General features: G+C 52.6%; 1 protein-coding gene across 1 annotated transcript in view; it reads right to left on the bottom strand.

The window, feature by feature from the left end:
• Positions 1-607: 607 nt before the first annotated feature.
• Positions 608-23,359, bottom strand: part of DUOX1 (dual oxidase 1) — a 31,189-nt gene continuing 8,437 nt past the window's right edge. Inside the window, exons 11-33 of the mRNA XM_074327807.2 lie at positions 22,995-23,167; positions 21,693-21,868; positions 21,369-21,487; positions 20,603-20,740; positions 19,769-19,882; positions 18,807-19,006; positions 17,961-18,146; positions 15,228-15,453; positions 14,863-14,956; positions 14,419-14,594; positions 12,419-12,488; positions 11,898-12,023; positions 11,156-11,334; positions 10,647-10,877; positions 10,000-10,099; positions 9,714-9,763; positions 8,212-8,339; positions 4,462-4,615; positions 3,821-4,050; positions 3,420-3,578; positions 2,104-2,259; positions 1,756-1,884; positions 608-1,065 (exon numbers count right to left, since the gene is read on the bottom strand). Of these exons, the coding sequence (XP_074183908.2) occupies positions 943-1,065; positions 1,756-1,884; positions 2,104-2,259; positions 3,420-3,578; positions 3,821-4,050; positions 4,462-4,615; positions 8,212-8,339; positions 9,714-9,763; positions 10,000-10,099; positions 10,647-10,877; positions 11,156-11,334; positions 11,898-12,023; positions 12,419-12,488; positions 14,419-14,594; positions 14,863-14,956; positions 15,228-15,453; positions 17,961-18,146; positions 18,807-19,006; positions 19,769-19,882; positions 20,603-20,740; positions 21,369-21,487; positions 21,693-21,868; positions 22,995-23,167 (3,437 nt within the window). The 3' untranslated portion in view covers positions 608-942. The remainder of the gene's footprint in view (positions 1,066-1,755; positions 1,885-2,103; positions 2,260-3,419; positions 3,579-3,820; positions 4,051-4,461; positions 4,616-8,211; positions 8,340-9,713; positions 9,764-9,999; positions 10,100-10,646; positions 10,878-11,155; positions 11,335-11,897; positions 12,024-12,418; positions 12,489-14,418; positions 14,595-14,862; positions 14,957-15,227; positions 15,454-17,960; positions 18,147-18,806; positions 19,007-19,768; positions 19,883-20,602; positions 20,741-21,368; positions 21,488-21,692; positions 21,869-22,994; positions 23,168-23,359) is intronic.

The raw sequence follows: 23,359 nt of genomic DNA, 5'->3' as shown, positions 1-23,359 counted from the left end.
CCTACAGGCTCCTGCTGTGTCTCTCCCCACCACCCCACTTAGTGCTCAGCCCACCTTCTCCAGAACCCCCCACACCTTCTCTCCTCCTAATCAGGAAAGGGGTCTCCAGCTGGGGCTTGGGCCTTGGGTGGGTTCATTTATTCAATGGATACTGGCATGCTCAGAGACAGTGTTTACACCAGCCTAGGTTAGCTGGCTGGTAGAGTGGTTTCCTCTGCAGTACCCCACCCCGGGGCAAAAGAAAGAAACCCAAAGGGCAGAAAAGTGGTTTATTTGTAAAGGAGACTATGGAGCAGGAAGAGGAGAAGACGACTGAAGAGTACTACATAGATATTGGGCCAGGTTCTGACTACACTACCTTTTCAAAAACTTGGGAGAGAAGAGCAATTGTGCTGTTAGATTGGGGTGCTGAGGGAATTCCTATAAATTGCTCTCTGAGTCCAACCTCTAACCCCTCCAAGGCATTTGCCAGCCCATTTGACAGTGGGGAGCCCAGAGGAGGAGGAAGACTAGGGAAAGGGGTTCTAAGATGCTCCCATCTGTGCTCCCACTTCATCCTTAGGATCACAGCCCCCCTTCCACACACACCACCACCACCCCCCCCCCCCCCCGCACACACACACACACACTACTTGCCAGCTCCAGTCTTTTGAGTTTTTTCCCTTAGTTTGGAAGAAGAGGTGTCACTTTGCCTCAAAACAATAATAGCTCTCAATCTGTAGTCCCTAGACAGTGCCTTCCACTTCTCCAGTGTTAGTCTTTATGAGCCTGGGGGTCCCTGAGCCCACATGGGGTGACTGACCATGGCTACCTTCCTGCTGCAAGGTTGGGAGGTGGGAATAGGGAAAAGGCTGAGGGAACCTGAAACAGGAAGTACAGAGGTGAGGTGGGGCCCAAACCTCTGCTCAGCGGGGCAGTGGGTGGAGCCCCTGGGCAGAAGGCCTAGAAGTTCTCGTAATGGTGGGAGAAATGAGTCCGGTCCTGCCTGTTGATGAGCTGACAGGCCTTTTCCACATTCTTGGTCATGCCTGGGGGGCCACAGCTAAACACCCCAATCTTCCGGACCTGTTGAGGGAGGAAGTGAAGGCTAGCTAGCTCAGTGTTCAGAAGGAGGGCTAGCTCAGTGTCCACATTAAAGACCATCAGGAGTCCTTGATGAGGGTTCATGCCATGTTCCTGACAGTTTGCTTCTACCATGCATGGTGAGGCCTGGCTCAGTGTTAAGTCTGAGTCAATTTTGGTAGACTTGCTCTCTGTGGGTCCAGTCTCTAGCCCCTCTGAGGCATTTGCCAGCTTCAAGTGAAAGATCAGTGTTTCTAATAGGAGCTGAGTTAATCGATGTTCAAGTTGAGGGATAGCTTAGTGTCTCATTAAGGGCTTACTCAGTATTTATGATAGCAGTAGCTTGCCCAGTGTTCCTGGTGAAGCTTAGCTCTGTGTCCAGGGTGAGGCCTGGCCCAGTATTAGTAATAATGGTAGCTCTGAGTGTATGGTGAGGGCCAGCTCAGTCACTGAGTTCTTGCTTCTGGACATGGCATCATGACTTCAGAAGTGGCAAGTCCCTGTCGCCTGCCTCCTCCCTTAGCCCTTCAGGGTGACCCCACTTCTCTTCTCTCATCCCATTACCCCACCAACCTCCCAGGGGATGCATTCTCATCAGCAGTCAATTTCTTCCCTGACGGAGCAGGTTTGGGAGCTTTGCTCAGACCCCAAATGATAAAGTGAAGAGAACTTGGATATGCGGTGAGGACTGACCTGTGGGTGAACCTCCTGCAGGGAGTTGAAGAAGGGCTCAAAGGGGGGTCGGCCAAAGTGGGTGATGGAGCGCAGACCCGTGAACAGACTCCGGTTCAGCACCTTCTGGAAGTGCCTCTCACAGATGTACTGAGGGCACAAGGGCAGGTCAGGCCAAGCACAATCAGGGGCAGTACTTAGCCCAGGCCAGCCCAAAGCCGGGGGTAGGGCGGGAGCTGGAGGCTGAGTATTGGAGCCACCAGCTCTGTGCCTCCTGCCAACAGCCTGGCTGTCTACCTACCTGCCCTAGCCATCCTACCTTATCCTGCCAACCCACTCGGCTGCCCTGCCTGTCTGGCCCTGACATACCAGCATGGTGGTCCTGAGGTCGAACTTCTCAGCCAGCTGGGTGATGTAGATGTGCACAGACACCAGGTCCTGTTGGTCATTCTCCTCCACCTCCCGGATGATGTCAGCCAGCCACTCGAACTGCCTCTGGGTTCGTGTCACCCAGATGAAGTAGATCTGGGGACACATGGCTGGAGCTTAGGACCCAGCTCAGGTCAGGCTACCTACATCCCAGGGATCTCCACTTAGTAGAACTCTTCTGGTCTTGGCCAACTTGTGCCTCACCCCAGACAGCCTGGGGAGATGGAGTGAATGGAGCCACAGGGCCAGGCTCTGGGGCAGGGGGTGGAGTTGCCCCAGGGCATGGAGAGGTGCAAGTGAGTGACAGCCTGGGGCACTGAGAATGGACTCTTTCTCAGTGCTGAAGGTGTGCTGGGGTGGCAAGCAGCTTTGTCATGCTGAGCCTGCCCTGCCATTCCTTCCAGTGGGCCTTCCTCAGGCTGCCAGGCTCCCAACCAACCTTAGCCCAGAGGGAGAGAGTCCCACCAAGGGGCATGTCACAGAACAGCCTCAGGGAAGACCCAGCTGGCTGCCTGAAAGGGATGGGAATGGATTCAAAGAGAGGCCAACAGGATGTAAGCTGCCCTCAGGGAACCCATCTCCAGCTTCTGATGCGGAAAAGTGGGGCTGTGTGGGTTAAAAAGCAGAGGCAGAACTGCTATGAACAAAGGAGCAGGGAACTGTCTGCCCCCCTCGCAATGCTGACAGCAGGTGGGCTGGGCTTCTGCCTGCTGCATTCCTGTATCCCTGACTCAAACTGCCAGACCTAGAGAGACAAGCAGGGGCCTGCCACCAGGTCCAGGCTGGGGTGAAGGGGCCTGGTGTATAGGAGGCCTGAAGGCCTAGGTTGTGTTCCTGGAGCCAGCTGTGCCCGTCAGCCCTGCCTTGCCACCTCCCTTTTTTTTCCTCTTGAGAGCAAAGCCAGTTTCACTTGTGCCCCACCCCAAGTGTGCCCTTCCCTCTCCCAGCCCAACAATGCCTTAAGTGCTAGCCTCCTCTGTAAGAGGGAATAGATTTCTTCACCCCTCTCTGATCCTGCCTGGAGAGGCTTCCAGAATCAAATCCTATATGGGGTGTCTGTATAACTGAGGGAAGGAGCCTGGGGGCATAGCAAAACAACTGTATGCTTTAGGGTCTGAGGATATCCTCACCCCCTGGGGTCAGGGCAGCTTGGCCTTGCCCAGATCAGGAGACAAGAACAGAGGCAGGGAGACGGGCACAGATGGGCAGTGATAGGGAGCAGGGTCACGGGCTGGCTGGTGGGGGGGGGCACTCACCTTCTTACAGAACACTTGGCGGCTGACTGATGACTTAAAAACCAGGTCTTTTAGGATGGAGGCAAAGGGGGTGACCCCAATGCCCCCTCCCACCAGCACTGACACCTCAAACTTATGCCACTCCTGGTGGCCCTCTCCAAACGGTCCATCAAGGTACAGCTGTAGGGAAGCGAGTGGGTTTGAGTCAAACTCTGCTACCACCATAGTTCTGAAGCCAGAAATGGGAGGCAAGGAAAGGCAGGTAGATTTATGGAGTGAGGGCAAGAGGGGCACTCTGGCATTATCTGAAACAACCAGTCTCTGGATGGTGGGGGGACACAGTGGGGAGTCTGGTACTGCAGGGGCAAAGCCTGCTAAAGGGATGTGGGACGATGTGACACGTCTGGCCTGGGTCTGAGTACCTTCGGGTATCTGGCACAGCCGTCCGTTGGAGGTGAGTAGATCTCCCTGAGGCGAGTGGTCCAGGGTCCAGCCGCCCGGATGTGCAAGCTGAGCGTGTCCTCATGGGGCGCAGAAGTCAATGTGAAGGGGTGGTACTCGGTGGTCCCCAGAGCCAGGCAGGCGATCCGCACCCACTGCCCAGACTTGTACTCAAAGCCTTGGGGCCGCTGGAACTGCAGGTGGGTCACTCCTGTGGAGGGGAGGTGGGCGGGAGGCTGCTGTCCTGAACCCTACAACAGTGTGGCCTCTAGAGAGTGACCCCACCTGCATCCTCAGTTCTACTTCTGGAATATGACAAGGGAGATCTCTCCCCATCAGAAGTCATTACTCCCCTCCAGTCATGTCTACCCTGAGGAGGGGCTGGATAGCACTGGGGCTAGTAGTCAGCAGAGGAAAGGGCAACCTGACCTGAGCTCCTCTTCTCTGTTGTGTGAGAGGCTCATGTCTCCTGGCAAAGAGCTTCTCTTACCAGCCTCCTCATCTCGGCCACCCCAAGGTGCCTGGGCCAGGCTAGGAGATTATGAGGTCCAGACTCTGCCCCTGCTCTGTCAGCTTCCTCAATACCACCAGGCTGGCCCCTTGACAGCCTCTAGGCTTGTACCTGAAGGCAGCAGCTCCGCCTTCACCACGATGATCTCCACTTTCTTCCGGCTCAGGCTCACCAGCTTGTCCCCCACATAGATTAGTGCCGGGACCAGGAAGAAGATGTGGAAACGGGGCAGCTGGATCAGAGCGAAGCTGCCATGGATAATGAGCTAGATAGAGTGAAAAATACAGCTCAGACCCAACAACACCCACTACAGGGTCTGAGGCCAGCTTGGAGCTTAGACCCCGGCATCCTTCCCCCACTGATATATCCAACCTCTACCTCACTGTGTGCCATGATCCTTCCAGGTTCCAAAACCTAACCTCTCCCAACCCCATCCTCCAAAGCATCCATGATCAATGAGACTATTTGCATCTGACACCATCCTAGACCAAACCTAGCTTCTCACCTGCCCTCATGCAATAGCCTCCTAACTGGTCTTCCACTGGGTTGCCCCACTGTGATCCATTCCCTTCAGCCAGTGTGACTTTTTAAAGTTCGTTTTATGTCATCACCAGCTTTAAAAACCTACTGGACTTCCCATTGCACCACAGGGCCTTATGATTCCTGCCAGTGTTTCCCTCTCCCTGATCTTCAAACACGGCAAGTCTTTTCTGCTTCAGAACCTTTGCACCTGCTGTTCCCTCTGCCACAGATGCCCTCCCCCAGTTCTTCCCATGATTATCTCCATCTCATTTTTCAGGTCTCTGCAAAAACACCACCTCCTTAGGCCTCCCCTCAGTCCTCTCTGTCACATCATCCTGTTAACTCCCCTCAGAGCACTTGTGATCCACAATAAGTTTGTTTCATCATTGACATGTTTACTGTTGTTTCCCCCAGTGGACAGTAGGAGTAGGAACTGCATTCATTTTGCTTGCCACTATACTCTCAGCAACTAGCAGTTAATGCCTGGCACATGGTAGGCATTCAGTAACTGTTGAGTCGATGAAAGGAGTTTCCCCAATTTATCCTCTCCCTTTGGAGTCTAAGAATACCTAGCCAGTCCCCCTTTTCCATGAAATAACTGACAGGTATTGTCCAGCTCTGGTCCTGTCCCCAACAAGCTGGTCAGATGCTACTTGTTCCATTCTTCCCACTTGCTTGCTCCTCAGTCTGGCTCCGGCCTCCACCTCTTCTCAGGACCTGCTCACTGAGGGCTCATGAATGGCCAAACCCTGAGGTCTTTCAGACCACTTTTGCTCCCACCTTGCCACTTCTGCAACAATGTTCTACTAGTTCTCCCTCTTTCCCTCTCAGGCCACTTACTGACTCATCTCCTGCACTGACTGTTCCTTCTCCCATCCCAGTCCTGTATGTTGCACAAGCCTGATTTCCTCACTCTCTGCTCTTTCTATGCTCTCCCACATGGCATGACCTCTCAGCTGAGCCAGAGACCCTCAGCTTCAGCGCAGCCCATGCAGGTTCACTATGTCCTATTACCACCTAACACCCTGTGGCCACCCATAGCCAGGCCCGTCTCCTACGTGCCCTGAACATTCTATCATCATTCCCACCTTCGCACCTCTGTGAATGCTTTTTCTTTCTACCTGGAATGTTCTTCAGCTTCCACTCTGTCCTGGCAAACCTTAGCTTATTTCTCTGTAAGGCTTGGCCCAAGTCCCATCTTCTCCCTCAAAATCTCCCCTAACCTGTTTGGCCCAAATGGAACTCCCTTCAATGAGCTCTTATAACTTACTGTTTGGAACACTCAGCTCAGCAGTGAATCCTGTATTGTCCTGCTCATTTTGATCATTTCACATGCATGGCACTTATCTCTGTGGCAAATCCTAAGTTCCTGAGGGCAGGGCTTAGAGCCTCCCCTTTCTTCTACACGGCTTGGCACAGAGCTAGGATGTAACAGACCCTCAACACATAACTGTTAAACTGAACTCGGGTTCCTCATTTAGCTCTTCCTCCCTCTGAGTGTTGTCAAATCCTTGAGTCTTTCCCCACAGGACTAACTAAAACCTCTCCGGGCTCTTCTCTGAACTGGCTCCAGTTCCTCAAGTTCTTCTCTCATTGTGGAGCCCACATCCATCACCAAGGCTTTCTGAGCATCCAACCAGACTGACAGCAATGTCGGGGTGACCTCATGCTCCTCTGTTTGGTGTTGGCTCTACTTTTAAACCACAAAGCCACTGCAGACTTATGGTTGGCTGAGGAGCTGAGGGAGCAGCCCGCCACCTCAGCTTCTGCTGTGCTAGTCCGGCCTGCTCTAGCCTGGACATCCTTCCCCGGGACCTACTCCACCCTGGGTCCTTTACTTGTAATTCTCTTTCTGTCTGAGGTCAAGTGGCCACACCTGGGATAAATGGTAAGGAAGCAGGTGGTTTGGGCCCTGGTCTCTCCCCAGGGGAGACATTCCCGAGCTGCCATGGCTAAGACTGCCCAGGAGAGGGGCCTGCACCTTTCTGAGCTGCTGACTTCACTGATGGCAGGAAGGGTGGCTCTGAATTCCAGTGATCCCCCAAACCAGGGATAAATCAGAAAGGGGTCTTGATCTCGGGGAGCCAGTCTAGCTACTCTTCTGGATCTCCCATCTAGTGCAAAGGAGCTGCTTTTTTGCCAGGAACAAGAACATCATCTCTACCCCTAATAGAAACAGTAACTCAGGATGGTAGGGCTCCACCCATTACTGAGAAGGTAGAGAAGGAGTGATAAATTAGCCACGGCTTCCAAAGAAGAGGAAGATTTCTTTGGGAACAAATATCATCAGTTCTAGGAAACAACCTAAGCCAAGGCTGGTAGTCATCTTCAGAACTGTGAAGTGCTGAGCCTCACACAAGATGCAAACAGGCCCTCCTACTTATCAGTGAGGACAGAACTACACGTGGGAAGAGGCAGGGCTGACCACAGGCGCCAGCCTAACCCAGGCAATGATGGACTCTTCCTTTGTCTCGTGACAAGGGAGACCCCTGTGTGCAGTTCTGCTGGAGCAGGGTGATAGAGAGGGCAGCCATATGCACTCTGCACTTCCTGAATGCGGGCAGCCAAGCTATCACCACTGGGGACATATGGACCTTGGGATTTAGTTTAAGCTTCCCAACAAGGCCGTCAGGGTGCCCTTTGGGAACTGCTTGTCTGTGAGGAAGGTAGGTCAAGCAGAGCCATGAGACAGGGGCACAGATCAGAGTTGGCTCTGTAACCAACTAGCTGAGGCAGATGATGACAAATCAGGGAAGGGTGAGGTGAACAGGACAGGAAAATGGAGGGAAACAGAAGGAAGGCAGGAAACCAGATTGAGGAGAAGGAAAGGGGACAGGTGGAGTCTTAAAAATCCATTTTATCCACAGTGCAAGAGAAGATATTTTGAGCAAGCTTATTAACTTTATAGGTGGCATTTAGCTGGGTGGGGTGGCTAACAACCCAGAAAACAAGATCAGAACAGAAGTGACAGAACCCAATTGCTAAGTTTCTCTAAAAAAGGGTGATGTGCCCTTAAGTGTAGGTAGTCCATCCAGGAGACCAAAAATGCTACCCAAAGTGGGGAAAGATTGGCTGGGCAGAAATGATGTTAGGGTGTCTGCAAGGAATGTAGATCGGCCTGGTAGAGGTCCTACTGCAAGACCCACGCCAGCGAGTTCATCTTCCAAGTGCTGCATATTGGGGTCAGTCTACTTGAGAGTCTCCATCTTTTTAGTGAGAAATGAAGAGGATACTTGAAATAACTAAGGGGATGGAAAACTAACGTCTCAGCTCTCACTGCCTCCCTGGGATCGTCTTGACCAGACCCTGCTAGCCTGGCTCAGAGTCAAAAGCTCTCACCAACACGTAGAGCAGGATGTAGAGGTGGTGGGTCAGCCAGAAGCCCCGGAAGCTGTGGCGGCGGAAGTAGTGGGAGGCGAAGACGTACATGATGGCCAGGACCAGGAGCATTATGACCCCTGTGAGGCCTGCAAAATGAACAAGGGGGAAGGAAAAAGGAGTAGGGCTTTTCTGATGCTGCCAAGGGTCTGGATCCCTTTCCACTCCACTGCCCTAAGAGGGGGTAGGGAAAGCCCCAGCATCCTCCTCTGCGCCTCCCCTCCCATACACTGATCACAGGTACCTTTCACTTCAACAGACCTTACTCATCCTTCATAGACCTTGTCATGATCGTTATTTTTCTAATACCCATGTCATTATTTGTTTTATGTCTGTCACTTTCCTGACTCTCAGGTCCACAAGAACAGGGACCAGGCTAGGCTAGTTCACCACTGAATCCTAGTGCCTAGTGTAGGGCCTGGCACAGCATCAGCGTTACATAAATGTGTGCTGAATGAGTGAATGCGTGGGACGTCTATTCTAGGCCCTCAGGGTGGGACTCTGGACATTGCCGGCCCTGCCCTCATGGACACAAACCTCTGTGTCCCTGCAACACTCCACTTAGCTGCCACAGCGCACAGCATGAGCACTGGTGAGTAAGTACCACCACCAGAGCCCCCCTGGGTTCACCCTGGAGTTGGTGGGAGGCCCCTCCTCACAGGGAAACAATGCCAGGCCTGGAGGGCAATGCAGGAGCCAGGGCAGGAGCACAGGGAGCACAGACTGGCCCCTCAAGTGATCAAGGAAAAGAAAGGAAGAAATTAGGAAGATTAGAACCTTGCAGTACAGAAAAGCAGAGGTTAAAAAGGGATCTAACCAAAGCACAGCCTTATCCTCTAAATCCCAGTGTGCAGGAATTAGCAAGCATTCTCTGAAGTTCAAAGCAGATCATTTTAGGTTTTTTTAAAAAATGCTGTGGTTCACAGAGGAGCGAGTGTAGAAAACATGTTAGTAACCCCAAGGAGGGAACAGACTGAAAATATAAATAGGTTCAAGAAGTGTTTGAATAGATTCACAGCTAATAGCTCTAAAATGGGTGATTATGGGGAGTTAGGAATATGCCTCTAAACAGCCCTTGTCAAGACAGACTAAAAGGGGTAGAGTGGTGTCTGCCTGGCTTGACAAAGAGCCTGGTGCTTCCGCCATGCAGCTTGGGCACAGTATTCCCTCAGAACCACTGTGATAATAGGTCTGTGTGTATGGAGAGCGGAGGGGGACCGCTCCCATTCCACAGAAGGAGGGACTAGTTCAGAGTTGGTTGGGATAGAAACCCAGCTAAGCTGCTGAGAGAAGGACTGGGAAGCAGCCTCCTACTGCCCACTAGAGTCCTCAGGGCCAGAGGGCAGAGCCTGATTCACCATGACAGCCCAGTGAGTGCAATGAGGCTGCCTGTGGCAGATAGCACCCAGAATCTGGAGCATGGAGCCAGGCCCAGAAATTTACAGAGCAGGGAGGTCTCTCACCTGGCACAGTCTGGAAAAACCACCAGTAATACTTCTGGGGGAACTCCGACCTGTGGGGAAGGGAAAGCAGGGAAGGATCTTGAGAGGAGATGTCTGGGATTTCCAGAAAGAAACCTTCAGACGAGGTACCCCAACCCAGTTACCAGTCTCTTTTTCTGCTGACTTGGTGTTGGGGGGTTCAGGCTGATCATTGTCTGTTCTATAACCTGGAAGGTGACACTTTCCTCTGACCCAAGAAAATTTGCTTCTTTCCACCCACAAATAATACCCTCCCACCCCCACTCACCCGTCATCATGGAAGAGGCCAGGGAAGATGCAGGAGAGGACGCTGAGTGGACTGATGGAGAACAGGTACACATTTACCACATGGCCCACACTGTGTAAGACTAAGGAAGACCAGACAGGATGGGGGTGAGCCTGGGGGCAGCTGGGTGGGAGTGCTCAACCCATTCAGCCCTAGGTAGAGGACTCCAGCCAAGCCAGAGTTGGGGGCCTGAAGAAGGGCCCTGGGGGTCTGGAATTCTGATCTCCAGTCAACATCTTGTTCCTCCCCATGCCCCATGCACAACCACATAAGTCTAAATTATATATTAGAAGTTCACTCCTGTGGTTTCTTTCATAGGATTATGTTTTAAAACACAAAAGATGGAAGATCACACATTATGTGCACTCATTCTGGGGTGTTAGTAACTTGTCAGAGGGAGGCTGGTGAGGTGACCTTAAAAGCATGGGAAGAGGCACTTGGGTGGAGTAGTAAGGGGCTCCTGGGCTTACTTCACACCATTGCTGGGGCCACCACCATCCTTATGAAAAGGATATCCAAGACTTACACTCAAGTTAAGTGCAGGTAGAGAAAAGGGGGCTCTCAGAGGGGGGAAGGCATCAGGGGGTTAGGAGGACAGGGAGAGGATCCCCAGGGCTCCCAGGCCCTGCCTGTGAGAACGATGGCAGTGGAGGCAATGAGGCGATGAAAGTCCACGGCAGCGTCGAAGGGCACGTAGCGGTTCAGGAAGGTCTCTCGTAGGAAAGTGATGAGGTTACGGCACATGGTGAGCAGGATGTAGGAGAACATGAAGGAGATGCTGGCCGCTGTGCCCCGTGATAGAATGATGCCCACAAAGGTGGTCTCTGTGATGCCCGAGGGTGGCGAGGTAAAGGTGTAGTCTGTGGAGGGGCCCAGGTAGGAAAGGGGGGAGAAGTGCAGAGGAGAGAGTCCTGCTGAGGGAGGTCAACCACGGGCCCCAGCAGGCTACCACTCACCAGTGCCTCCCCAAAGTTTTCATTTAAGCGGGCCCACACACCCACAGGAGGAGGCCCTGCTCTCAGGACTGTCACTTACTGCAAGCCCCGCCCCAGGTCCATCTTTCATTCATCGCAGGCCCCGCCCCCAGAGCTCTCCGTTTTTGCCAAGTCCTGTCCCCATCCCTGAGGCTGTCACTCACAGTAGGCCCTCTCCAGAAAAAGGCCTGCGGCGATCGCGTAGAACACAGCCACGCAGCCGATGTGGCGACGGTAGTTCTCTATGAAGCGCTTGAACTGTTGCACAGTTTGGTGGCGACGGCTTCGTTGAAACTTCTCTCTGTGAGCCTCAGTGAACAGCAGGGTCTGGAAGGACGTTACCCTTGGAGACAGGAAGTCTTGGCTCTCAGGTAAAAAGACTCAACGCTAGTGCAGCCCCTCACCCAGTTACTTAAGCCAAGCAGGGTTCAGACCCCAGAAGTTATACCATACTCCTCAAGTGGGCTATCAACGTAGGGACGGCCTCGCAGTGCTCCCTTGGTCAATCCATACCAGGGAATGTACTCCATCTACCCCAGTTCCCAGTCACTCAGACAGCCCTCTCCCCTCCCACCCTGTAACTCCCAACTCCCACTGGCTCTGTTCTCACCCACTAGTGGAGGCTGAAAGGACACCTCCTCCAGGAAGCCTTCCCTGACCTCCCAAGCAGAGATGAGCATTCCCTTGAGCTCTGAAGCCCCTTGTTCTTACCACTATTATAACATTCATCAGGGGGACATTGTAATTATCAGTGTACCAGACTAACTCATGTTCTTGGACAGGCACTATTCATCTTGCCCCCCCACCCACCCAGTGCTTAGCACAGTGCCTGGGACCCAGTTATCAAAGTGTGCAAGGTGAACGGATGGATGAACTGCCTGGGCTTAAGTGGAAGAGCAGTCATACTTCTTGCCAAACCTCCGTCGAACCTCCTGGGAAGGGTCTGTGTCCACAGGGCACTGCAGTCTCTGTGATGTCGGCTCCACCTCAACACCACTGCGGGAACATCGAGCACTCACTCTGGGAGAGGGACTAGGATGGGAATGCAGGAGATAGGACCTTTGTTACCTAAGCCACTTGGTCCTCTGCTGCCCCAGATCTGCCTCCAGACCCACTCTGTTGAGGAAGGGTCAGAGTTCTCAGCCAGGGGACAGCAGGAGTCCCACAGAGACCTAGTGAGAGAGTCAGTCACATCCTGTATGAGCAAAGGCATCTGACCCAGGCCGCAGGTAAGTGCCGAAATTCAGCAGGATCTCTGCTCTCCCTGGTGCAGGGCTGTGTCTGCCCAGAGTAAGAAGTGCCTTTTTCTAATTTGTACGAAGACATGAAGTGGGCTAGTGGGGGCCCTGATCCCAGACATTCTGGGGAGAGAAAAGGCAACTCCCCTGCCCCAGCCCTCCCTCCAACAATCGTAGATGAGAGCTCACCAGAGTTTCTCCTGGCTGATGTAGGAAGCTCTCCGGCAGACGTCCTTGATGACTTCAGGCACCTTCACCCCTGCAATACAGAGCTGGGCTAGGGAGCAGCTCAAGGCCCAGAGCCCAGGAGGTCCTGGCTCAAATGCACAGCATCCACCCCATGTCCAGACACTGCAGAGGGTACCTCAGCCTCAGCCCAGGCTGCCAGTGAGAGCTAGATCCAGCCATGGGCAGACAGGTAGAAGGCCTGAAACCAAGTTGACCAGACAGGTTCCCGAGTGCGTGTCCACTTTCAGTCTCACTCCTGGGACTGGAATCAGGCTCATGGGATGGAGTTCAGGAATTGTATGCAATCTACCTGCTAAGACCATTCTTCCACAAAACCCTGCTAACGACTCTCCAGCTTAAAACCTCCCAGGAGTTAAATGTAGAATCCAGGTGATGCACATATGGGAGGTCACTATAAAATTCTTTCTACTTTTCTGTGTTTGAAAATGTTCATAAGAAAATGTTGGGGGAAAAACACACTTCCAGGAGCCACCTATTGTTCCCTGTCTGGGCTGAGTGCTGAGGGGCAGGGCAGGACTGAGCTGCAAACCCAGGTTCTCACAAAAGGCCTGGCAATCTGCAGGTAACTTCCAAGTGTTAAACCAATCCCGAAGATTACCCTGGTCTATAGGACAGAGGCCAAAAGTGATTAACCTGAATCTAATGAAATCAGAGTGTTTAAAACAAAGTATAGATGTCTATTTTCTCAAATACTTCAGCAAACAGCATATGTGTCAAAATGGTAACAAATGGCAAATCCAGGTGAAGAGTAAAGAGATGCTCCTTATACTATTCTTATACCTTTTCTATAGGTTTAAGAGGTCTCAAAATAAAATTTGGGGGAAACAACAAAGCACAACAATTAAAAACCAAACAAAATAGTACTCAATGCTACCCTTCTACTTAATCCTCCTTCCCCAAGCCTGGGCCTCCCTGTCCCCCAGGTGATGGATGTCCCTGGGACTCTGGCCTGGGCTCACTTCAGGCACCTGTCCCTACTCTGACCTCAAGCCCTGGTGCCCACTGCCCTGGCTGTCTGGGAAAAGTGAAAAGCTGCAGAATCAGTAGTGCTGGGTCTATGCTCTACCAAATCTCCTCCCACCCTGGGAAGGGGAAGTCCTGGCCAGAGGCCTAGCTATGCCTCATCCAACTCACCTTTCTCCCCCATCTGTACTGCTCAGCTCCCCCAGGTTCTCATAATCCTGGGAGGGGCTGGGTTTGGTCTTAACATGCCCAGGCTGTGAGAATCCCAGGCTGTGAGACATCATTAAGAACTCAGAGCAGGTCACAGGCAGTCCCTCTGCCAGCTCTCTGCCCCTTCCTCACCCTGATTCTAGCTCCCACCCACCTGAGTCAGACACAGGTAGAGCAGGAAGTCGGAGGAGGGACAACAGAAGTGGTCTCCATGCACTCAGCAAACATTTACTGAGCACCCTTCCAGGGGATAAAGTGGCAAACAAAACCAGAGCACCCACCACCACCAGGCACTCCAGCTAAGGTGGGCATGGCCCGGGTCAGGCTATAACAAGGAGACACTGTTTTCCCCCTGCACTGGGCACCAGACATGGGGACCTTTGACAAGGAAGCAGAATTCCAGCTGCCATCCCCACCCCATCCTGGCCTGGCCCACCCCACTGGCGGGGCCGCATTATGACTTTTTTTGGGTCCTAGGCACTGTTGCCTTCCTGGGTCCCTCCTTCCATTAAAAAAAAAAAAAAGAAAAGAAAGAAGAAAGAAAATTATATTTTATAATTGTGTTGGTATAAAGAATATAATCCAGTCTGGATCCATTATTACATAAGTATTATTATTATACGATATTATATATCGTATTTATTTTTTTCTTCTGATTTTTAAAAGAAATGAAAACATTTCTATGGGCTCCTAAAAATATGCGGGCCCTAGACACTGTGCCTGCTGTGTCTAACCAATAAGTCAGCCCTGCCTCCAGGCCACCTCACCTTTGACGCAGAGCTGCGTGAAGCGGAGCTCGCTGTCGTGGTCCCGCAGCATGAAGTGGAAGTCCTCCCATGTCAGCTCCTCCTTGTCCTGGAAGCCTGACTCCCGGAACATGGACTCCACCACCTCGGCCAGCTGGGCCTTGGACAGGCAGTTGTTGGAGATCTCGATGAAGGACCTGGGGCCAGGGGAAGGGAGCCATCAGGCCCTGACAAGAGGCCTGGACACAAGGGCCCAGTGGCCATCCCCCCAGCCCTTCAGAGCCAGCATGGAAGAAGGGCCTCAACTGGCCAAATCCCAAGCCCCCTCCCCCTCCAGGTGTAACAGTCTCTGACTATATGGGTGAGGAGAAGGAGGACCCTGCTCTTTAGCCTCTTGCTTCCTCTTTCATGTCCCAGCTCAGCTCTCGCCCCTGGCCCACTCTCCTGCTGTCCCACACAACCAACCTCAGCATCCTGATGAACTCGTCCTTGGAAATGAGACCATTCCCATCAAAGTCATACATGCGGAACATAAGGCGAGACTTCTCCTCAGGGGAACCTGGGAGAAGGAGGACCCCATGAGAGTCCTAGCCCACCTGCCTAAGCCCCAGACTGGCCAGAAGGGGCCTCACTCGAGTGTGACCCACTGCTGAACACAATGAGGGGTCACTCTGCTTCCTGACCCCTACCTGGGCATTCCCAGATGTCTGCCACGGCTAGAGACCTGGCACCAGTGTTTCTCCATCTCCAACAGGTGAGCTACACTCCAGACTCAGTCTCCAGCCCCTTCAATCTTCTCCTATTTGGACAACCTCTTCCTCCTCCCTTACCTTTCATGAAGACCACCAGGATATCCAGGAACTCCCGGAAGGACAGGTAGCCATTGCCGTCTTTGTCAGCCAGAGAGAACATGGACTCCACAAACATGTCCTGGGGCTTGAGGCCCAGGGACTCAGCAAACTCAGCCCTGCTCAGCTCACACGTCAGGGCTTCCTGTACCTTCTGGGATGAGTCCAGGGGCAGGGTCCCTGCATCCGCCTGGTCAATGTCCAGCACCTGTACTTGGGCCGTAGCAGAGGGAGGGAGAGAAGCAGACAGGGATTCCTTGACTTGAAGACTAGTTGAGGCTTGCAGGAGCCACCTTTTAAGGAGTCTGTCCAATACCCCCTCACCTAAGTATTACCCTATAAGACCTGAGGGTGGTCCCTCTCGCCATTTGTTCTACAGAACCCTGGTCCTGTGCATTAGCTGATTGGACCAGGGATGCTTACTTGAGTCAAGCAGGGGATCTGGAACTGGGACTGAGAGGTCCCAAGCCTGTCTTGACTTGAGCACAAGAAAACTCAGAAGTTGTGGACCACCCCATTGCTCCAGGTGCTCAGGGACACAGAGAGAGAGGGAAGCAGAGGCACAGAAAACGGAGGCAGCCTAAGAGAAAAGTGGCCTTGTTTGCTGACAGCCTTCTCTTTCCAGGTACTTTCCAGGCCAGGTCACAGTCCTCCCTTTGGAACTCCTGAGACACCACTATATCCTCAGAGCCAACTGACCCTTTGTCAATGCTAGCTTGAGTGGGTTGCTCTTACATCCAAAGGAGTTTTGACAAAGAAAAAGCCTCACCTGGGTTGAGAAAAAGTTGGGCTTGGAAAGGGAAAATTCTCATCGTGGGCCATCTCCAGCCCACCCAACGGGCTGCCCCACCATAAGGAGAACAGACTGCTAGGGAAGAAGGTAGGCTGCAAACCATAACACCTGTTTTTCCTGCCTATCAACTAGGAGCCCCTACTTCAGGTAGGCTATGGTTTCATGAGGTAAACCTTGTTGCTTGAAACAAGGTGCTTTAGTGGAAAGAGCTGGGGCTGGAGGCAAGAGACCCTGATGGTTCATGTCCCAACTGTGCTACCCGCTCACTGAATGGCCTCAGGCAAGTCTCTTCAGTTGTCTGGCATTCATTTCCTCACCTGCCTTCATATCTCACAGGGTTATTATGAGAATCAACAAGAGAAGTTGTATGGAAAATATTTTGAAAGTACCATGCAGATAGAAAGGGTTGGCAATTACCCCCAGGACACAGTAGCACACCCTCACCTCCCAGCACAGGGAGTGCTCAGGCCTGACAGATCCTGAACTGAGCGGAGGTGCGGGTCCTGTCTGGGCTCTGGCAAGGAGTCAACCCAGCTGGGGAACCCTCCATTCTAGGGCATACTCAAGTTCAACTTGTTTCAGGAGTAGATGGTAGCTTCCCTCATGAATCCTCTCCCCAGCTAGCCAAGCCTGTTCCTCCTTGTGGGGACAGAGCCAGGAGTGCAGTTTCCAGACTCTCGGCCTGGCCTCACGTAGAAAGGTGCTGGCTCAGGTAGTAAATGGCCATCACCTGTGATTGGATGGCCATCAGCTGTGGCTTGTTGGCCGTCAGCTGTAACCAGTGAGCCATTGGCCACTAATATAACTGCCGTGGCAATGCTAGCAGCAAAATGGGGGGCTAGCAAGAAGATGGCGGCTGAGCTAGCAAGCGTGGATTGCAGTTAGCAAGTGGAGTCGGTTGGTTGGCAGGCAGAAAAGCAGACAGCAGATCGCATGTCGTGTGAATCCAGCCTTCAGTGAGACTATAGTGGTGTGACTCCCCTACCTATGGCTCCGTGGGTGTTCCTTTTTGGCCTCACCACATCCTGCGTTCTTCTGTGGGGAGCGGGAGCAGAGACCCCGCAGGCCGTCCCACATAACACTCCTCAAACACTAATGTTTTTGCTCTTTAACCGAGCACCTCTGCTCAGTCTTTCCTGCTTCTTTCTTCTAAGCCAAAACTTTGCCAAATTTGAATTCTTGTCAAATCTCATTTCCACCATGACTTTACACCAGCCTGAAGCCTCACTACCTTTTCTGAACTCCTAAACCACTTATTTCCTGGGTCATTTTTGTAGCTGTCATTCTTTGCCAGTTATCTTCCTTTCTGTACACATCCCATCTTCCCAGCGGGATGATGAACTTCTTCAGTGGGAGCCCATGCTGTATTTATCCTGTATCTCCCAAGCTTCTCCTCTCCACTGTTCTGCTCCTAGGCTGCCTTTATTTTCATGCCAGATATGGACTCAAGTCCTTGCATTTCTCTTCCTCACTTATTTCCCGATATTCTCCCAATAGCTTTCAGAAGTCTGCAAGGTGGGCCATAATGCCCCATGGAGGCCTCTAGCAGCTGCATTCACCCAAGGAGGGGTGACCAGGGCTCTCATTACCCCACACTGCCTGTCTTGCTCTAGGTTTCTGCAGCCTTTTGGGAGGTAAGTGAAGGCAGAGAGCCTGAATAACCCTGAGGAGAGAGATAAGGGACACAAGCCCCTTCATAGGCACTGCCTCTCTGGAGTCTCACAGGTGGGGGCAGGATAGGGAGTGGGCAGGAGCATCTCCTTACAGAAAGGTCAGGTGACCTGGCCAAAATCGCAGTAGAGTTGATTCCTGGCTGAGAAATCAGGGCTACTGGCTTTATCTGGAGTCACACCACGGCCTCACGCAGCTAGGGCACCATTGCAGGTGGACATGCTAGAACAGATCTGGTCCCATATACACACCTGGGAGAAAAGGTGCCTGAAAAAGGTCTCCAGGAGGCGGCTCCGCTGCTCCCGAGTCACAGCTGCCCTCATCAGCTCCTGCTCCCGCAGCTCCCACTCCTGGAAGCTCAGCCCGTTCTCCTTTAGAGCACCACGAAGGTTTTCTACCAGTGTCCGCCGCTCTTCCTCCAAGTTAAATAACAGCACCTACGGAGGAGGCAGGAGGGAGAGCAACCATTTGTTAAGGCCTCTTGAGGCCAGGAGCTTTCCATGAATTTTGCGTGTGGTGGTGGTAGTGGTGTGTGTGTGTGTGTGTGTGTGTGTGTGTGTGTGTGTGTGTGATCTGCTGGAAAGAGAACACTTGCAAAAGAGATATTGTTATTCTGGGTTCAGTGGGGTTAAGTGGTTTGCTTATAGTTGCAGAGGTAGCATTCCAAGGCACGTGTACAAAGCCATTCTTCCCTCTCTATCCCACACTGGAGAAGATAGGAGAAGGCAGGGAGTTCCAGGGGTAGAGGAGATGGTGAGCCAGACAGAGCTGAAGATTAGCCTCTGATTGAGCTCCCTTCCAAAATCTCTAACAATTCATTAGAACCTGAAATCAAGGGACAGGGAAGAGGGCCCAGCTTCTTCCAAGGACTCCCAGCTAGGACCTGCCAAGGTGTCCTTAGAAAGGGAGGGGGCAGACTGTGTTTGCATGAGTAAGAGGGGACTGTGGAGACTATGCCATCCAGCAGGCCCAGAGCAGGACAAGTGTGCTGAAGTTCATCTCTCTATCAGGTACTCCAGTCAGGGACGAGACCTCCACTTGGCTGTCTCCCTGGCTATGACTGTGGACAAGGAGCCAAGGGGCCAGCTGGGCCGTACCAGGTCATACTCCTTGGGGATCTTGAGCAGCAGGGTGCGGCGTCCACGGTTGTTGGACAGGATGAGGTTGACCTGCTGCAGGGGCCGCAGCTGGATGATGCGAAGTACAGAGAGCGTGCCGTCCATGACCCGGATCTGCCCAGGCTGCAGGTGCAGGAGCACAGGCCTGCAGGGCTCCTTGCGGCCCTGCCATTCCAATGCTGGGGAGAGAGAGGGCGGGGTCATCTGGGGCCTGCGGGGGCCCGCTGGTACGGCCCTGCCCGAGACACATCCAGAAGAAGAAGGCCAGCTCAAGGCTGGATTGGATCAAGGCCTCCATAGTTCCTTGCCCCTTCTTGGGTGCTGAGTGCCATCTCCCCTCTGACAGTCCCGCTGTGCGCTAGCCCATGAGAAGAGTAACTACTGTTTCCTGAGTGTTTCCTATGTGCCTAACACTGTACCAAGTACTTTGCATGAAGGAGTTCATTTAATCTTCATAAATCTAGGCAGTAAGTGCTATTATTATTCCTATTTTACAGATAAGGAAAAATAAGTTTAAGAGAAATTTAAAAATCTGCCTAAGGCCCAACTGGTGGAACCAAGATTCCAATGCTCAGTCATCATGACTCTAGACCTTCATTAATTACTTCTCTGTTGCCGGAAATTCTAGTGTGAGATGTCCAAAGCAGTAGTTCCTGGGAATTTGTGAGTCACAGTAACCCTTTGAAATGTAGTCAGGGTCCTGTGACTCCTCCCTATGAGTCTATCACTTTCTCTTTATTTGGGACCATTGGGAGGAGTTACTGAGATGGGAGGACTCCAGGTCCAACTTCTACCTAAATAGCCCAGTGGCTCTCCCCACCTGCCCTAGCTGCCTGGAGGCCTAGGAAAGGCAGGCCTTTCCCTTAGGCTGACGAAGTGGAGGTGGGGTTGTCGCCCTGTCATGTCCTCCCCATCGCCACCCCAGCCAGCCCCAGACCTACCTTCCACGCCCTCCACGAGCTTCTCAGACTTGATGCTCTGGCGGTTCTGGCCCTGGAGCCTCTTAAAATTTCTCCTCCGGAGCCGAGCAACAATCCATGCAACAAGCAGGCTCACTGGGAGGGCAGACGCAGTAGGACACTCAGAGGAAGGTGGAAGTAGGATGCTCAGTGGCTCCTCTCCCAGCCTCCTTTCCTGGGCAAGACCCCCTGCTTTCCCCATATCCTAGCTCTATTTGTTTAACTGTCTCAAATTGTAACGCTCCCTGGGTCTGGGGTGGGTGGTGGGGAGAGCTGGTTTGCATCCCATGGGTTGCTTTGGATAGCATCTAACAAGCCTGCACGACCTCCTTCCCTTCTTCCACCACTCATCTCCCTTCCTAGCTAGAGACTGGACACACTGCCAGGCTGCTGGTGTTGATCCACACATAGCCATATCAAAGACTAATTCCCAAGCCTTTGGCCCAGCAACTACATCTCAGCCCTGGTTCTCTAGTAAGGATTTGCCTCTGACAGTTTCCCAGGCCCAGGTTCCTGCAAATAGCTGTGGATTGTGGAGTCTCCATGGCGCCTGACCAATCTGGGCCCTGGGGTGGGGTGGGGAACTCAGGAGAACAGGGGAATAATTCTCCCTGAGCTGACTTATCTGCACGTCAGACACTTCTCATGTGCTTGTCTGCAGGTCAGACACTTCTCATGTGCTCTCCTGTTCTGTTGTTTTCAACATCTACCCAGGGGAATGTACTCTGCATGGTTGGCTCTCACAGATAGATCCACCCCAACCCCACGCTCCAGCTTGCATCTCTCACCCAACCCTGCCACGCCCATCACTTTTACCCAGGGGGAAGCAGCAGAGAGTCCCGATGGTGAGGCCGAAGCCAAATCCACTGCCTTTGAAATAGTCCCTTGTGACTGGGGGAGCACAGGCTGGCAGGCCCTCGGTGCTGAGTTGTCTTGGCTGTGGACAGGGGTCTCCTGGGGAGGCAGAGAAATCTAGAGTCCTGGGGGGTGCCGGGCCACAGGCTCAGTCACAGGATCATTGAGGAAGTTAGGGTGGCCCTCTGAGAGAGTTGGGGGTGCCTCTGGGTAACAGAGGGAAGGGGACTGCTTACCACTGTCATTGTCCTTGCCATTGAACAAAGAATGTAGTGTTTGCCTACTTGGGTAACAAGTGGGGTCCAAAGTGAACCTCAATCTGTGTCTCTCCCTCACATGTACATATGTACACACACACACACACACACACACACACACACACACTTTCCTTGTCACTGCTGTGGGGTTGGGCTATCGTCACTGCACATGGCTCTCCTAATGTTCCACCCACCCCCAGCCCCATTCCTGCTGAACGGGGGCCTCATAATCAGGTCTCTCTGAGTCTCAGTCCTGTCCTCACTTGGGCACCTCCTAGAATTGTGCAGAGGGGAACCTTCACAGCTGTGTGTGGCAACCTTGGCACCCAGATCCAATGTTTCCAAGGGTAGAACCATAGCTCACTTCCCCCTAGGAGTCTACTGTCCAGCCCCATTGAACCAAACTCACAGCTGAGGAGGAAGGAAGCGCCAGACCCCAAACCCCTCCAAGCACCCCCCTGCCCACTCACCTGCATGCCAGAAAAACACATTGGGCTGCAGGGCACTGGGATCCACATTGGTGACCGTCACTAGAACATCCCATAGGGAAGTGTTTCTGATCTCTGAGATCTCTTCCTCAGAGAACAGCCTGGGGGTGGGAGAGGTGGAGAGTTCTCACAGTGAAAAAGAGATACAGGCCCCCAGACATAGGGACACAGACGAGGAAAGAGGCCCAGAGGGGTTGGGAGAGGGTGGGACCAGCTGGAAATCAAGGGCCCATGGGGGCTGTTACAGGCAGAGGGTCTGGGTCCAGGCTGAGGTGGAGTCTGAGGGGGGGCCCAGGCAGGCCTTACCCATTCCTGGTGTTCTCAAACCAGTAACGGTCACCATCCCGCAGCCGCACAAACTGGTCAAGGACTATGGTGCTGAAGAGGGGTCCGGGGTCTCCATGGCTCTCCAGGAGCCCCCCAGGGAGCAGCTCCAGCCGGGACAGGTCCTGGTTGTACAGGGCAGCTGTGGCCTCCAGAACCTGGGGATAGGAGTGAGTGCAAGGACCTGACACCCACCCTCAGGCAAAGAGGTGGTTCCCAGGGATCAGCCTCAGGGATAATAATAATAAATGACAGTGACAATTTTTCACTTATGCCCCAGGCACTGCTCTGAGTGCTTTACATAAGTTAACACATTGTGGGAACTCTCTTACAGATTCAGCTGCCTATTTTATAAAGTTGGAATGAAATAGGCAGTCAGTCCCCTACATAACTTGTTCTTGAAAAGGTATGAAAGTTGAAGGATCAAAATCAGTGCAAATGTTGAATGATAGACTGCTGTGTTAGAAAAAGTTTCTATTCTCAGGGCTACAAACAAAAATGTTTTTAAAAATCAAATCCCTGTTTATACATTGCCTTTTAAAGACAGTCTTCAACAATATATGAGCAGCATATTCTACCTGACCTTTACTTTAGTTCTTTTCCCCACAATGTAAATAAGCACTTGACCAGCCTAATTCCAACAAGACCCAGTTGAAGCTAAAGATTTGCTACTTTGGGTATGTATAGTGATTCCTATCTTTACATTGATTTTATAAAGTTTATGAGCCCCATGCACATATCATTTCTTTGTCAGCCTTTCAATTTTCCACTTTCTAACAATCTTGTAAAATAGTAAGGGCAAAAGTAGTCAAAAAATTGCAGAAACACTGCTGTGCCAAGATAGTACGGTAGCTAAAACTGGTCTGTTGGTTGGCAGGCAATGCCATTTATCCAGGTGATAGCTCAGGTGTGACAGCTGATGCTCCCAAAGCAGCTTGAATATCAGTGCATGAAAGTACAGCTTGTTCCTGAGTTGAGGACCTGCTGTACCCACTCAAGGAGTCATTGGGAAGAGTAAATGAGAAAATACCGTTTAAGTGCCTCGCATGCAATAGGTGCCCAATAAACATTTGCTGGCTCTGCAGTCACAGAGCCTAAAGCCGAATCCTGCTGGTCTAGTAACCTCCATCCTGGTGTGTGATACTGGGAAACTCGACCTGGGTGGCCCTGCCCCTCTCCCCAGGTGCTTCTCTAGTGCCTGTGTCTTGCTGCCCATTTTCTGTGTCTCAGGCCAGTGTGCCCTAGCTCTCCCACCCGGCCCTCTGGGTCCTGACGCCTCCTCACAGCGCCATCACTCTGAGAGAGTGCAGGGTTGATGTCCTGCCATCTGGTAACAGGAGACAGGCCCAGGGCTGCCCTGGCCTTGGTGTAAGAGGGCAGGCCCAGATCGCGGCCCCGCTGCAGGCAGCTGGCCAGGTGGTCTATGCGGGAAAACTTCAGTGTGCCAGGCCAGAAATCTGGAAATGAGATACCAGAGAGTCTGAGGGAGCTCAGCACCACCATAGCTCCTCCAGCCCGTGCCTCAGGCTCCAACCAGCCCCAGGGGTACCTGAGCCATAACGAGGGAGCCAAGGGAGCCGGGAGCCTGGGCTAGCACTCAGATAGAGAGTGCAGGCTCCCAGCCCTTGGCACCCCTCCCTGCCTGACTC

Source organism: Rhinolophus sinicus, chromosome 3 (assembly GCF_057876585.1).
Source record: "Rhinolophus sinicus isolate RSI-liver-muscle chromosome 3, RSI-T2T, whole genome shotgun sequence".
Classification (NCBI taxonomy): domain Eukaryota; kingdom Metazoa; phylum Chordata; class Mammalia; order Chiroptera; family Rhinolophidae; genus Rhinolophus; species Rhinolophus sinicus.
The sequence above is the reverse complement of the archived record's forward strand: the minus strand, read 5'-3'. Positions and strand labels throughout refer to the sequence as shown.